Source organism: Oncorhynchus mykiss, chromosome 13, assembly GCF_013265735.2.
Source record: "Oncorhynchus mykiss isolate Arlee chromosome 13, USDA_OmykA_1.1, whole genome shotgun sequence".
Lineage (NCBI taxonomy): Eukaryota > Metazoa > Chordata > Actinopteri > Salmoniformes > Salmonidae > Oncorhynchus > Oncorhynchus mykiss.
Genome location: NC_048577.1, coordinates 34,214,728 through 34,230,584, shown reverse-complemented (window position 1 = coordinate 34,230,584; position 15,857 = coordinate 34,214,728). Strand labels below are relative to the sequence as shown.

The following is a 15,857-nucleotide window of genomic DNA, read 5'->3' as shown; positions in this document are numbered from 1 at the left end:
AGTTAGATTTGGGTATGTCATTTTAGGCAAAAATTGAAAAGGGGGGGGGGCGGATCCTTACGAGGTTAATAGTCTGCCTTGACTGAGTCATAATAGAGTCTGCACTGAGTCATACGTCATTATCCAAACATAAAATGAAAAAGTAGCACAGAGAAAATGTAATTTTACCAAGCCCATTCCAATGTCCTCAAGGAGCAGAGCCAGCAGCAGAACTCCAGTGTGGAGCTAGACCTGAGCTATGAGGGCCAGCACCTGGGCGGCTTCTGCAGGATCTTCCCCCGCCAGGGAGGGGAGGAGTACGACAAGTACCTCAAACACAGCAGCTCCCTCTTTCAGGAGACAGCTGCCACCAAGGCCAGAGAGAGGTGCACCAGGTAGACACACACACACACACATCACCCACACGTTAACAAGTGCCCATCCACACCTGCATACAACATCAGTTCCAACCTCAGTGCCATCCATAATGTGTGCATGCAGGTTTACTGGATAGACTATACACATAGTAGGGATGTTTCTGTCCATGTGTGGCACAGACCGCAGTGCTTGTATACAGGTTTACACAAAGTATACTCAGGAACGTTTCTTTGTGCAGAGAGCAGTTGCAGGAGCCCCATGAGAAACATAGCCAGAGCAGGTGTCAGAGACTGGGCCTGCTGGGGGAGTCAGCAGGAGACACGGGTAAAATCCACAAAGCACCCCTCTGCCCCATCCATCCCAATGTGAGTACTGTCTGCTGCCTGCTGCTATGTCCTATGGTTACCTTAACCCCCCCCCCAAAAAAAAATATGTTTCTGTTACCTGGTCAATAAAACAAACATTGCATTGCCTCCTCAACTCAAAATAAACTTTTTTATGGCGTTGCGTTGTAGTCTCTGGCCTGCTCCGCTCACTTCCTCCCAGGGTGACCCAGGCGCTGAAGGAGGGGGAGGAGGGGGAGGAAGAGCATCTCAGGGGGCTGCAGCTGAGGGCCAGCCTGCTCAGAGACCTGGCCAGGTGTTCGTCACAGTGCCACCTATTGTCAAGACTGACTTACGGCAATAGATAAGCAACATGGCAGCCTAGGTGAGCACTTATCCGAAGTTCACAGGAGTCAGCTGTGTACGGTACTATGCATATATGCTGTGCACAGACAGGCACATATAAATACCTGAGAAGCTTTTTGAAAGATGTCAGATTATACAGGTTCAAAGGTTAGTAATTATTATTCTTTAGATTCCAATTTAACAACAGGAAAATAACATGTTTCTTTAACAAAAGGCCCAACAATATTTTCTTCAAACATCCCATTACTGTAAATGTGCAAATACCATGTTTTCTACTAAAGATTGAACCAAGCCTTTATATAGGCCTATCCATAAATCCAAACACACATGCTATTTTAATAGTCCATAAATGCAAACATATGTTTAGTCATTCAAAATTCATTAAAAGCATATTAATATTCCCAGGGGTGCATAGTTATAATCTCAGAAATCAGAACTTCAGAGAGCCCCCAGAAATGCTCAATCATTACAGTCCAGATATACTCATCTACAAGTGTAGAGAGAAGAACATCGACTACAACACACAAGGGCATCACATAGGGCCAGTCATGTCTACACACTAAACTAACAATACTAATACTTGTTAGCCACCCAAAACCCCCATTAGAAAAGTGAATAGATGCTTGAGAGCTCTACCACAGGGGTATCAAACTCAATTCATGGAGGGCCGAGTGTCTGCAGGTTTTCGCTACCTTGAACTTGATTAATAAATTAAGGTCATTGACTAGTTAGGAACTCCCCTCATGTCTTCATTGGACACATTGAAAGGACACAACCAAAATCAGCAAACACATGGCCCTCCAGGAATTGAGTGTGACCGCTGCAGTGCGACCAAAGGTAAGGAGCCGTCAGTTGTGTCTGAGTGTCACCCTCCCAGTACTGTCATGTCTCAGCCCAATTGGCCCTGGCGGGACCAAGACTGACACCCCCAGGGGCTGGGCCACAGTCTCCACCGCTGCAGTGCGACGGGGGTTTTGGGTGGGGGTGCTTTGTGGATTGGGCATGTGCCCAAAGTGGGAATCAAGTGCACCTATTCGGAGTGAACAATGTTTCCTCTTACCCAGTAAGTGGACCAGTACCTATTTCACTTCTTCCTTTTTATGTGAGACCTGCTTGCCCCACGTCGATGTTGATCCGCTTAGCTACTCCATCCTTTGTTCCTTACTGTTTTTCACATTTTGACTTGGTCTAAATGTCACTCAGTACTTAAAACGTACATCAAATAGTTAATACTCATCTTTTGTTTTAACTTTATATAAGCTCTCCCTATCCTTTGTCATACATACTCCTCACCTAACATTTTCCCTCCCTCCCTCCCTCCCTCCCTCCCTCCCTCCCTCCCTCCCTCCCTCATCTCTAGTCAGTACCTCGCTGGGTAACCACCACAACAACAGCAGCTCTAACGGGCCCTTTGCTGAAATGCAAGTGTAAGGCCCTCCCCCTATCACCCTGAGGCTGCCCCACCCAAGGCTGCCCCACCCTGAGTTATGTGAAGGACCCAGCGATTGTTTGTGGTAACAAATGTCACCTCTCTTCAGGTTTTGGGCAAACTGGTAATATAAGGTGGGTGAAATAAGATTTTCTCACACCTGTTGGGGAAACCACAGCAGCTGTCTTAGTCTTCAGCCGTGACCTAATGTGAACACAGCGCAAGGCTCTCACTCCAGCAGCCCACTTACGGCTGCGGCAGCTCTCCAGCGGTAGCTTTGTGTAATCGTAGGGAGTGATGAAGATATACCAGGCTACAAACCAGACCGTGGTCAACCGCTGTGATTAGGCAGAACACCAGACCAGGAAGCACCTTGTCGACAACAAGGCCATCGACCACGATCACTCAAGGAACCTGCTCAAAGAAGAAGCTATGGACTTAGATAACGGCAAGGCTGCTAACCCTTCCAAGAACCAGCCAAACCAGCCAATCTGACTTGTTGAGACTGTATGTTGTACTGGTCAACATAACTACAGGCATGCTTGTGGATTGCATGCTGACACTTGTTTTTACTCTGCCAAAATGATTTTGTCCAGATGAGAATGTGGATGGAACATTGGTTCATCTGTCAAGCCTCATCAAGAGACATTACTCCTCAATAATAATAATAATACCTACATGTTTCAAGCAGACCACCATCGTCCTTGTGCCCAAGGAAGCGAAGGTAACCTGCCTAAATGATTACTGCCCCGTGGCACTCACGTCGGTAGCCATGAAGCGCTTTGAAAGGCTGGTCATGGCTCACATCAACAGCATCCTCCCGGACACCCTAGACCCACTCCAATTCGCATACTGCTCCAACAGATCCACAGATGACGCTATCTCAATTGCACTCCACACTGCCCTTTCTCACCTGGACAAATGGAACACCTATGTGAGAATGCTGTTCATTGACTACAGCTCAGCGTTCAACACCATAGTGCCCACGAAGCTCATCACCCAGGACAACAACCTCTTCCTCAATGTGAGCAAAACTAAGGAGCTGATCGTGGACTACAGGAAAAGGCGGGCCAAACAGGCCCCCATTAAGATCAACGGGGCTGTAGTGGAACGGGTCGAGAGTTTCAAGTTCCTTGGTGGACCACAATCTATCGTGGTCCAAACATACCAAGACAGTCTTGAAGAGTGCACGACAATACCTTTTCCCCCTCAGGAGACTGAAAAGATTTGTCATGAGTCCCCAGATCCTCAAAAGGTTCTATAGCTGCACCATCGAGAGCATCCTGACCGGTTGCATCACTGCCTGGTATGGCAACTGCTTGGAATTTGACCGTAAGGCGCTACAGAGGGCAGTGCGAACGGCCCAGTACATCACTGGGGCCAAGCTTCCTGCCATCCAGGACCGATATACTAGGCGGTGTCAGAGGAAAGACCATAAAATTGTCAGACACTCCAGTCACCCAAGTTATCGACTGCTCCCTCTGCTACCGCACGGCAAGTGGCACCGGAGAGCCAAGTCTAGGACCAAAAGGCTCCTCAATCAATGTCTTCTACCCCCAAGCCATAAGACTGCTGAACAATTCATAAAATTGCCGCCGGACCCCCCCCCCCCCCCCCCCCCCCTTTTTGTACAGTGCTGCTACTCGCTGTTTGTTTGTTACCTATGCATAGTCACTTTGCCCCCACCTACATGTATAGATTACCTCAACTAGCCTGTACCGGTGCCCCCTGTATATAGCCTTGTTATTGTTATTCTTGTTGTGTTACTTTTTATTACTTTTTTTATTTTAGTCTACTTGGTAAATATTTTCTTCTTCTTCAACTGCACTGTTGAAGTCGGAGGTTTACATACATCTTAGCCAAATACATTTAAACTCAGTTTTTCACAATTCCTGACATTTAATCCCAGTAAAAATTCCCTGTGGTAGGGCAGTTAAGATCACCACTTTATTTTAAGAATGATTTATTTCAGCTTGTATTTCTTTCATCACATTCCCAGTGGGTCAGAAGTTTACATACACTCAATTAGTATTTGGTAGCAATGCCTTTACATTGTTTAAATTGGGTCAAACGTTTCGGGTAGCCTTCCACAAGCTTCCCACAATAAGAATTTTGGCCCATTCCTCCTGACAGAGCTGGTGTAACTGAGTCAGGTTTGTAGGCCTCCTTGCTCACACACGCTTTTTCAGTTATGCCCACAAATGTTCTATATGATTGAGGTCAGGGCTTTTTGATGGCCACTCCAACACCTTGACTTTGTTGTCCTTAAGCCATTTTTCCACAACTTTGGAAGTATGCTTGGGGTCATTGTCCATTTGGAAGACCCATTTGCAACCAAGCTTTAACTTCCTGACTGATGTCTTGAGGTGTTTCTTCAATATATCAACATAATTTTCCATCCTCATGATGCCATCTATTTTGTGAAGTGCACCAGTCCTCCTTCAGCTAAGCACCCCCACAACATGATGCTGCCACCCCCGTGCTTCCCGGTTGGGATGGTGTCCTTCGGCTTGCAAGCCTCCCCCTTTTCCTCCAAACATGACGATGGTCATTATGGCCAAACAGTTCCATTTTTGTTTCATCGGCCCAGAGGACATTTCTCCAAAATGTACGATCTTTGTCCCCATGTGCAGTGGCAAACCGTAGTCTTGCTTTTTTATGGTGGTTTTGGAGCAGTGGCTTCTTCCTTGCTGAGTGGCCTTTCAGGTTATGCCGATATAGGACTCGTTTTACTGTGGATATAGATACTTTTGTACCTGTTTCCTCCAGCATCTTCACAAGGTCCTTTGCTGTTGTTTTGGGACTGATTTGCGCTTTTTGCAATAAAGTACGTTCATCTCTAGGAGATAGAACACATCTCCTTCCTGAGCGGTATGGCGACTGCATGGTCCCATGGTGTTTCTACTTGCGTACTATTGTTTGTACAGATGAACGTGGTAACTTCAGACATTTGGAAATTGCTCCCAAGGATGAACCAGACTTGTGATGGTCTGAAGGTAGGCCTTGAAATACATCCACAAATAAACCTCCAATGGACTCAAATAATGTCATTTAGCCTATCAGAAGCTTCTAAAGCCATGACATAATTTTCTGGAATTTTCCAAGCTGTTTAATGGCACAGTCAACTTAGTGTATGTAAACTTCTGACCCACTGGAATTGTGATATAGTGAAATAATCTGTCTGTAAACAATTGTTGGAAAAATGACTTGTGTCATGCACAAAGTTAGATGTCCTAACCGACTCGCCAAAACTGTAGTTTGTTAACAAGAAATTTGTGGAGTGGTTAGAAAACTAGTTTTAATGACTCCAACCTAAGTGTATGTAAACTTCCGACTTCAACTGTAAGTAAGCATTTCACGGTAAAGACTACACTTGTTGTATTCGGCGCATGTGACAAATAAAGTTTAGTCCTGTAGTCCTGAAGCACTGATTGTTATCCACCGCAGTATTTATATCCCATTTGTGGAACTGACTGCTTGTCTGGCTGGCTGTTAGAATTAGTAGGAAACACAAGGGGAAGCTTTTTTTTTTTTAAAGAGAGAGATTTGGTTACTGAAAGTAAAAAAGGTAGGCCTCCATTTGGATACATTACATTGAACGTAGTTATTGTTAGTTGTTGAACACAATCCAGAACCTCAGCAGCTTTTTGTGAATATATCTCTTGTCAAGTCACATAGTTGTCATTAATGTCATATTTACAGTATTAAGTATATTTGAAAGTACTTATAAATTCTTAATTTGGCTGTTGGTTTACATTGTATACCGTATTAACTTGATGCCATTTCAAGGCCTTGGCTGTGAACCAATCCAGACCTTAAACAATCTCTTACTATTAGGCTGCATGTTGAAAGTAAAGGTATAGAAAGCAGTCTGGTTGCAGAGCATTGTGACTGTTGATGCCATTAAGACAAGAAAAAGAGACAGAGGCTACGTTAGCATGTCGTTAGCATGTCCAGCAGCAGGATGTTGTAAATATCACATAGTGGCGTTCCCCATACACAGGCAGAAATGCTGGGCGGGAAGCAGAGTTTTTACTGTTTGCTCTTTCTTTCGCTGCTTGGTTTGCCCATAGTTCTCCAGTTAGAGAGCTTTTCTTTCCAGTGTCTGTCTGATCTTATTACCCATGCAGACTTCCAGAGGGAAAGAGATTCCCCTCTGTCTGTTCCCATCTAGTGTTTCAATGGCATTTACAGAGGCCGTTCCCTAGCTCTTCATTCCTCAGTCGTTGTTCATATGAAAGACAAAAGACTTTGCGCTCCGAACCCTGAGATTGTTCTTTGAGTCCTGAGGGATTGTGCAGATCTGGAGTAGCGTTGGTCAAGAAGACGGTATGGGATTGTATTTCAGGCAACAGGGCTTCACGATAGTTTTTACTTGTGTCTTACGCCAGGACAGACTGGCCATAATGCATAAGGGTGGTGATTGAGAGACCTTGGACATCATTGCTTCTGTGACCGACATGGATAGGACCGCGAGGTCTCCTCCAGAAATGCAATTCTCCATCCCCTTTGGTCCCAATAAAAGCTGACACCATTCCTGCGGGTTGTGCCTCACAGGCAATTTTAATTAAGGTAAATTGCTAACTAATTTATCCAACAAATAACTGCTTACAAATGTATTCAGTCATTTCATCCAAGGGCACGATGATTTATTATTCTAATACAATATTGTTGACTTTGCAACAACTTTTTATTTTAGTTCCTTTCCCAATGCTGATACTACTGTTATATATAATGTGACCTCGACGGTCTTGGTAGACAGTCATATTTAGTCAGGCAAACACATGATCACAACAGAGCTGTAGAGATGAACCCTAGACAGAAGAGCCTTCACAAATGGCTGCTCTTCCCCTTGGTGTCCCGCCAACATAAGCTGTATTCAGACAGACTAATCTCTCCCTATACTTTGTTAAGCACCTGTGCAGGTGTGGAGACCACAGGGTAATCTAAGCCACTGCTGGCCTTTAGAAATCATCTGCCCAGTCATTATGAGTGCTTAGTTAAAAGCAATCAATCTAGACTGATTTCATTTGAAAGGACCATAGGTTTAAAAACTTCCGTTGAACTTCATTTGGTTACCTTAATGCACCACAAAATGTACTATACAGTAGCAAGCGCTTATAGTGCGGCAGTTATTGGTTTGTTTTTGTTCTTTAAGTGCCAAATTGATTTTTCTGTGAACTGTATCCATATCACTGTAAAAGTTCTTGCTTCCAAAAAGACGTGCAATAAAACATTCTTACACATACTGTAATATATTCTAAACCGCTCCTGTAGGTAAATCATTAAAGTAGTGTTTGATCTGCATTTGAGAAGGGTGACCTCGCCAAGTTTTAAGACTTGCGAAGTAGGATCAACCTTTGTTTTCCAGTAGCCCAGTTTATCACCTTTTCAAGGGACAGACTTGCAAAGAAACGGTTGTCTGGATACTCAGTGTTTGGGACTACAGTATAGAAAGAATGTTGTTCTGTTCTTCTTCTTGATAACAGCACAGGTTGAGTTGGAGCAGAGTGTGTTGCCCTGATGGTCAACTTGGTAAACCAGTCCTCCAGTCTGATTATCAGGGCTGTGTTGCAATTGGTTGGTTTTGTGTCTATCTCAGCGGAGGGTGAACTCTTCCATCCATGTTTCTGTTTTACAATGTTAACAGAGCTTCATTACAAACATTGTTTTGGGGATTTCTGTCCAAAACATTTTATTACCACTCCACTAACCATTTACAAGATGTGGAGGGTTGTTGTGCTTTGCAGTTTCACGTAATGGCACACAGCTGCAAATGTGTCCAGCAGTAGGCTATTCATTTGTTTTCAGCTTCAATGAGAGTTGGATATTTTGATATTGTTTTATTCCCGGACATACAGTATAATATTACTTTGATTATGGCATACATCGGTGAGGGCTTCTATTAGTCATGTTAACCATTCTGTCCATCGCTCTGCCCTTTTTTAATCTGTTTGTCATTGTCTTCCTATCTGTTGATGTTTTGGCCTGTGCTATAATTGCTCTATTTTTAGCCTGGTAAGAACATGCAGCTTCTGAATGTGTAATACAATCTGTAATAACAGGGCACCTTAATGTCAATAAATAGCAATAATGTAATTGATAGCCTCTGTGTCTACAGTCTGTCTGGGATTACTGCTGAATCAGACAAAGAACCACGTACAGTAATCTAAACAAGGTATTGCTGCCCTAGACCAAGGAACTGTTAACAGATAAGACACAGTTATATGATTATAATATAGGTTCTATGTGTGCAATTGAACCATTCAAAAGTACATTGACAATGTAGATTGATTTTAGTTTATTTAATTTACTTTGTAAAAGTATGCTTGACAGAGTAATATAGGTCATTGTTGATACAAACGAGTGTATTCAATCACAATTTGCTCTTTTAAAATATTGAACAAGAGATTTCTCATAAATATGTATTAACTCAAATATTTCATCACATATTCCGAAAGGTGGAAAAGAAAATCTTATGTGCACATTGCGCCATCACATATTCTGGTACCGTATGCATTCTCTTCAATTCTAGACAAAATAATAGAATAGTGCAAACATTAGAAAAACACACGAGCAACAGTAGTTTCTGTAAAGCCATTTCTCAGGTGTTGAGATTCATACTTGATTATCAGAGCAAACAGTGAAATAGGTGAATTTTTATGACTGAAAAGTTTCGATATATATATATTTTTATATATATTGTTTCACTTGCAATGTCTAATTGGACATTCTACTAATGGATCTTCTCTGCCTTTTAGTGAATCGGCAGTTAGAATGAAGATTCTCGTTTTTGGAGCTAAAGAAAATTCAGTTACGACGAAGGGAACCTTTTTTTTTTTATTGCCTCAAGGTCATCCCCAGTGTTAGGCTGGAATGTTTCAAGGTCATCAATCTGGAAAGTTGTTGCATTTCACATGAATAAATAAAACAGTATTAACAACCCCAGCTGTGTTATTACAGACAGACACATGCAAATCTAGAGCACCAACAACATGGAAAGCTGGATCAAATTGCACTCCTCCAGGGAGGGCAGTTTATCTGATCATGAGGTGTGATTGTGCTCAATGTACTGTCACCACCATTGACTTCATATCATAATTTCCTGGTAGCTACTGCAGGAAACTTCATCTGGGCAAAGGCACCTCTTCCCTCCTGTCCAGACTGGTAGCCATCGTTTTGGGACTGCGTGGTTGATTCAGGCCAATCGCGGTCAGCCCTCTGGCTTTGAACAGTTGGTCTGATCCCCAGTGGAGGCAGAGGGGGCAGGGGCAAGTGGCAGGATTGTGCATCACATTGGAATGGGGGTAGAGAGCTGTTGGGGGTAGACCACCCGGCCTGGGGTAGGGGGGGTGTGAGAGGCGCAAGGGATCCAGTGGCCTGAGGGGTGCAGCGAAGGGGCTGGGAATGGAGGGGGCACCTGCCCCCACCCCGAGGTGAGAGTAGAGGTGCAGGGGGAGGTGGGGGAGAAAGGGGTAAGGTAGGCCTGCTGCAGCCTGGCTCACCATAAGGGCACACAGGTTGGGGTCCAGGGGGTGTGGCCAGCTGAGAGAGTGCCGCTGCCTCTTGTCCTTCATTCGCCTGTTTTGGAACCATACCTGGGGTTGGGGAGGAGAGAAAGGATGAGAGGGGAAGGAAGGAGGGACCAACCGAAATGCCCACCTAACCTGGGCTGCTTCACATTTCTCAATGACAAAATACAGTAGACCCACACTATAATACATCACAAATGTGCTTTGTTTAGGTTACATTCAGGTAAGGTTGGACCATCACTGTTAAACTGGTAGTTCGGGAGCCTGAACTGACACTCCCTACCTATAAAAAAGTAAATGCCAGAAGCTGTTGCTAAACTCCCTCATTTATGAAGTCATGCCTTGCATTCCTTGTCATTCATAAAAAATCCCCAAATAGTTTAGATAAATGTCGTTTATATGCATATTATCACTCCAGTGTTAATCTGCAAAATTATAATTATTAGCCTACCTCCTCATGCCTTTTGCACACAATGTATATAGACTCTTTTTTTTCTTTTTTTTTCTACTGTGTTATTGACTTGTTAATTGTTTACTCCATGTGTAACTCTGTGTTGTCTGTTCACACTGCTATGCTTTATCTTGGCCAGGTCGCAGTTGTAAATGAGAACTTGTTCTGAACTAGCCTACCTGGTTAAATAAAGGTTAAATAAAATAAAATTAAAGTGACTAAGTTGGTCAGGGTCCCTGCATAAGGCAGGCTGCGTCGCTGTCAGTATGCCAAGTGTAGGCTTAACTCTAAAAATGAACAAGAAAGAAAGGTAAAAACTAATTTGACATTTAATTAGAATTGCTATGTGTGCAGTAGGGTAAGCTACCTTGATTGTGGTCTCGGGGAGGTTCAGTGCTGTCGCCAGTTCGCATCTCCTCGGTCGAGAAACATAGCTCTCCTTGAGGTATTCTTGCTCCAGGCGGGACAGTTGTTCGCGGGTAAAGGCAGTTCGGTGTCGCCGACTGTGGTCAATCAAATTGACTGAGCTGCGCGGGCATGGCTCATCTCCATGTCCACTGTTTCTATCAACCACTATGGCGACCGGCGTTTCCCTGCCCTCTGCAACTGAAAATACAACATTGAGAATGAAGTTAAATGATTTATTTTTAGAAATTCACGTGCATGTCTGTTGCGAACTGTTTCAATCCAAACTTAATTCGAAAATAATACCAAACAAGTCTATCACGGTCGTTGTTGTCTAGTCGAGATATAACTCCCGTAGCATAATATTTGGCAATGTATTGTCCATGCTTAATTACGCGTACGTTACTAAAGTAGCACGGGCCTAAAAGGGAATAGCCTAAGAACACTTTATCGGTTGGCTTCCACGGCATGTGCAAGCCAAGGCTACAGACAACTACGATTTGAGAATACTTTAGGGCTACTTACGCATATTGCCGTTTCTTTTCTGATATATGTGTCCTGGCTTCAAGTTTAAACCAAGTTTACTCCTTTATAATTGTTGGCCTAAAATTGTAATTATTCCCAATGCGTGCGCCACTGTATCATCCAAAATTGATAACGCTAAAATTGGTGTCTCTCCTTGCCTTGTTGACGCACTGTCTGCAGACTCGAGCCAAGTTCGTTTACAAAGAAGGGATGAGTTGTTTTTGTCGCCCGGTTTGAACCCCCCTCCTTTCTCTCCTTCTTTCTGTCTTTTATATCTCCCTGGTCGAGACATCTTTTGCTAATGAGAGACACGGTCTATCCGCCAAGGCGCCGCCTGGGCGCAAGGAGGGAATGAGGTGTTCAATTGTCTTTGGTCTCCGACCAGTCTTTGTACTTTTGTTATGGAGAATTAAGATCGACCTCCCTTTCTTTACTGTCACAGAAGCTTCCCTGTCGAAATAGACCAACCCTCATTGTTCTGTGGCGTTTGATGTTTGTATTTCGGGAAGTCAATCATTAGAACCTTAATGTTCGTAAATTGCGTAAATGTGAGGTACAACCTGCACAAAGGCAGAAAACCCGGCATTTAACATTTTCTCAGATATTGTTGACCGACTTAATACATTTTAGACATATAGTTTGGAATAAATAGTATTTAAAACACCAAGTCATACACTGGTATAATTACACCTATGTAAAGACATGTGGCGATGATGATGTTAATGATTATTGAAACAAAAACATATTATTGATAGGCTACAGAGTCAAACAGAAATATTAACGTAGCTACATGCATTTAACACATTTGAAATTAAATATGGTTCCTAAATGTGTCAGAGTTCCCCGTTGAAATAGGAGTTGGTACCTATAAAATCAGAGGAAATAGCCTACCTTAAGTGCTTACTAATGTGTCAATACAGTTGCACCTAGTGCGCACTTGTAAATGGGGTGCTAGTTGACTGGTCAATGGGATCATTGGATTATGTTCCATCAGAACACTGTTACAATGCTTAATCCAGTCCTGATCCCATCGATGATTAAAGAGTGTTAATTCAACTGGCTAGGCCAAGCGTCAAACACTGAGGGGATCGATTATTTATTCTATTGAACAGATTTGTTAATCATAGACCTAAACGAAATCTAATGCATAGCCGCCTAACTCTTTCATTAATTTGTCACTGTGAAAAGTGAATTGCAGAGATGGCTGAATCGATGCGTCGCCCTCATTCTGGATAGACGATCTAAAATGAAAAAGCATGGGAACGTAATTTTTGTGTAATTGGTGAATAGGAAGTGTTAGTTGTCACACGCTCGCCTCCGGGTAGGCTATAAGACTGGTGGAAGAGCCTCTGCATCTCTTTGTCCCGCTCCCCAACGTATAAACCTTTCCTTGCCCCAATAAACGTTGCCTTGCCCCAGCGGAGTGGTCATGGAAATCGGGACCAGCGGGAGAGTGGAGAGGGGTGGCAGCCTGGGTGCGCAGTAGTCCACCAATCTATCCTATTCCAGACGTAGACAGACGTGCACGTAGTTAGATCGGCGGACATGGCGCTGAAGGATGGCGTAGGCTACTGCTATCACCCAAGTGGATGTTTGTATTGTTATACATAGACTCTTTGATCACAAATGGCCGAGTGGCTCCACGTTGATTGACTGTTGTCTTCTGTCTAGAGGCAACCCGGGTCAAACCAGGTCCAATGGCGCTTGCAATACAGGGTTATTATTAAGAGGGATCATCGACATGATTGATATCAGCCACTAAACGTCTGCAAAGTGGGAAGTTTGCACATTATCTCTCTACCTAAATATATATATATTTATATATATAATTAACTGACAATCATCCTGGACATTCAGACGGAGCAAATAACCAGAAAGTCATATTTGTCCGTTTTTCAATCAAAAAACTTTACAAAAACTTTACAAAAATGTACTTCACAAAAACTTGGATGTAATTCGAGGTGTGAAACATTAATGCTCTGGACATCTGTATCTTCTCTACCCCAAAATAGACGTTAACCACACACGTCTATATACAGAGAGACTAACAAATTAAAAACAAAACAGTTTACGCTAAAATGACCTATCTCTGATTTCAATTCAATAGGTCACATGAATGCATTCTGCTATCAGAGTATATTGGCTAAATATAGACCTACCCTCTGAGCTTCCCATAGTGTATACCCTCCCATGTTTTGGGGGCAGAAAGGGGGTCGTGTGTTTAGGCACTGAGCGCCCCCTTATGATCAGACCACTAACTGCTCACTTTCGGAAGGCTTTCATTGAACGAGTGTGCAGAGTACCACCTGTGGGCGCGTCACCGAGTTGAAAATGAACATTTGGATGGAGGAGCATATACAGCTCTGGGTAAATGAAGACACCACTGCAATATTAGCAGTTTCTCTAGTTTTACTATTTATAGGTATGTGTTTGGGTAAAATGAACGTTTTTGTTTTATTCTATAAACTACTGCCTACATTTCTACCAAATTCCAAATACAAATATTGTCATTTAGAGTATTTATTTGCAGAAAATTACAACTGGTCAAAATAACTAAAAAGATGCAGTGTTGTCAGACCTCGAATAATGCAAAGAAAATAAGTTAATATTCATTTTTAAACCACACAGTACTAATGTTTTAACTTAGGAAGAGTTCAGAAATCAATATTTGGTGGAATAACCCAGATTTTTAATCACAGCTTTCATGCGTCTTGGCATGCTCTCCATCCGTCTTTCACATTGATGTTGGGGGACTTTATGCCACTCCTGGCGCAAAAATTCAAGCAGCTCGGCTTTGTTTGATGGCTTGTGACCATCCATCTCCCTCTTGATCACATTCCAGAGGTTTTCAATGGGGTTCAGGTCTGGAGATTCGGCTGGCCATGACAGGATCTTGATCTGGTGGTCCTCCATCCACACCTTGATTGGGGAACATTGTCAGAGCAGAAGGAAGCAAGTTTTCTTCCAGGACACCCTTGTGGGTGGCTTGGTTCATGCGTCCTTCACAAAGACACATCTTCCCGATTCCAGCCTTGCTGAAGCACCCCCAGATCATCATGGGGGATCATCACCGATCCTCCACCAAATGTCACAGTGGGTGCAAGACACTGGCTTGTTGGCCTCTCCAGGTCTTGCACCCACTGTGACATTTGGTGGAGGATCAGTGAAAGACCGAGGAAGCCACGTACAAGGTTGTCCTGGAAGAAAACTTGCTTCCTTCTGCTCTGACAATGTTCCCCAACTCTGAAGATGTATTTTTCCAGCAGGACAATGCTCCATGCCACACAGCCAGGTCAATCAAGGTGTGGATGGAGGACCACCAGATCAAGACCCTGTTGTTTAAAAATGAATATGAACTTATTTTCTTTGCATTATTCGAGGTCTGACAACACTGCATCTTTTTTTGTTATTTTGACCAGTTGTCGTTTTCTGCAAATAAATGCTCTAAATGACAATATTTTTATTTGGGAGAAATGTTGCCAGTAGTTTATAAAATAAAACAAAAACGTTCATTTTACCCAAACACATACTTATACATAGTAAAACCAGAGAAACTGTTAATGTTGCAGTGGTCTCTTAATTTTTTCCAGAGCTATAGATAGATTTCTATAGAGGATGGAGCAATAGGCTAATTCGTAAGGAGGACTGAAATATTCATTTTCCGTTCCCAGTTTAAACAATGACCTTTCGTTTCGTAGCGCTCCGATCATTGTTAGAACCTTCTATCTCTAGTAGCGTACGTTTGTTTCCCTTCTAGAACTTCTAGAACGACCTTCTAGAACGATGTTGACTACAAATACAAAGTTGCCATAGTATTTGGAATTGTTACAAACAAGTGAAGGATGAAATGATGCTTCAAATTAAAAACCACGGTTGACTGCATTAAGCTACATGGGCCTATAGCCTATTTCAATCATATTGAAATCAATTTCATGTTCAGTCAATTGAGTTCTATTTTGCGACTAGGCTACTGTCTGTCATTTTTGCCAAGTGTTTCATGGTGTGTGCCAACGTGTGGGCAATGATGTGCCCCATATGTGATTTGGAGCATTATTATCGGGTAAGCATAATACACCGCAGCAATAGGTGGTAGTATCTCTCTGGGATCTGATCCGTCGTCAGTATTGTGGAATAATTTGAATGGAGAAAGCTGATCCGAGAGCAGCGCTGCTTTTCTTTCCCTCCTACATACACATGGTCTAACGACGCACTTATCGAACATTCTCTCGACGTGCTTGTTGACCCATAAATAAAGATGCATCTGGTACGATCATATCATAATGTTAATAGAGGCAGTGTGCACTCCTTGTGACGTATGTGCATCACGCATGTTTTCACCACGATTAGCCTATCCGCACCTCGTCTGCACTGTAGGTAAGCGTTAAACCATTGGGTGAGGGGGACAAAACACCTGCTATTGAATATTTTGACAAGAAAACACTCAATTGATTTACCCAACTTCATTTCAA

The 15,857-nt window shown here is 43.0% G+C and overlaps 1 protein-coding gene and 1 long non-coding RNA gene across 2 annotated transcripts; one reads left to right on the top strand and one right to left on the bottom strand.

Annotated features, from left to right (window-relative positions):
- Positions 1-3: 3 nt before the first annotated feature.
- On the top strand, positions 4-3,229 carry LOC110487535. Its single transcript, XR_005035524.1, has 4 exons — positions 4-374; positions 596-722; positions 873-1,065; positions 2,407-3,229. It is a non-coding gene; the product is annotated as an uncharacterized LOC110487535 (long non-coding RNA).
- Positions 3,230-8,798: 5,569 nt separating this feature from the next.
- Positions 8,799-11,740, bottom strand: LOC110485153 (homeobox protein XHOX-3-like). The gene is made up of 3 exons (XM_021556220.2): positions 11,389-11,740; positions 10,826-11,064; positions 8,799-10,073 (listed from the first exon to the last, which is right to left on the bottom strand). The coding sequence occupies exons 1-3, from the start codon at positions 11,390-11,392 to the stop codon at positions 9,603-9,605; spliced, it is 714 nt and encodes a 237-aa protein (XP_021411895.2). The 5' UTR covers positions 11,393-11,740; the 3' UTR covers positions 8,799-9,602.
- Between the last annotated feature and the right edge of the window lie 4,117 nt (positions 11,741-15,857).

Excerpts from the sequence above, each read along its gene's own strand:
- LOC110485153 (XM_021556220.2), bottom strand. Across the intron at positions 10,074-10,825 it reads TCCCCGAGACCACAATCAAG|GTATGGTTCCAAAACAGGCG; the intron begins GTAGCTTACCCT and ends CCCCAACCCCAG.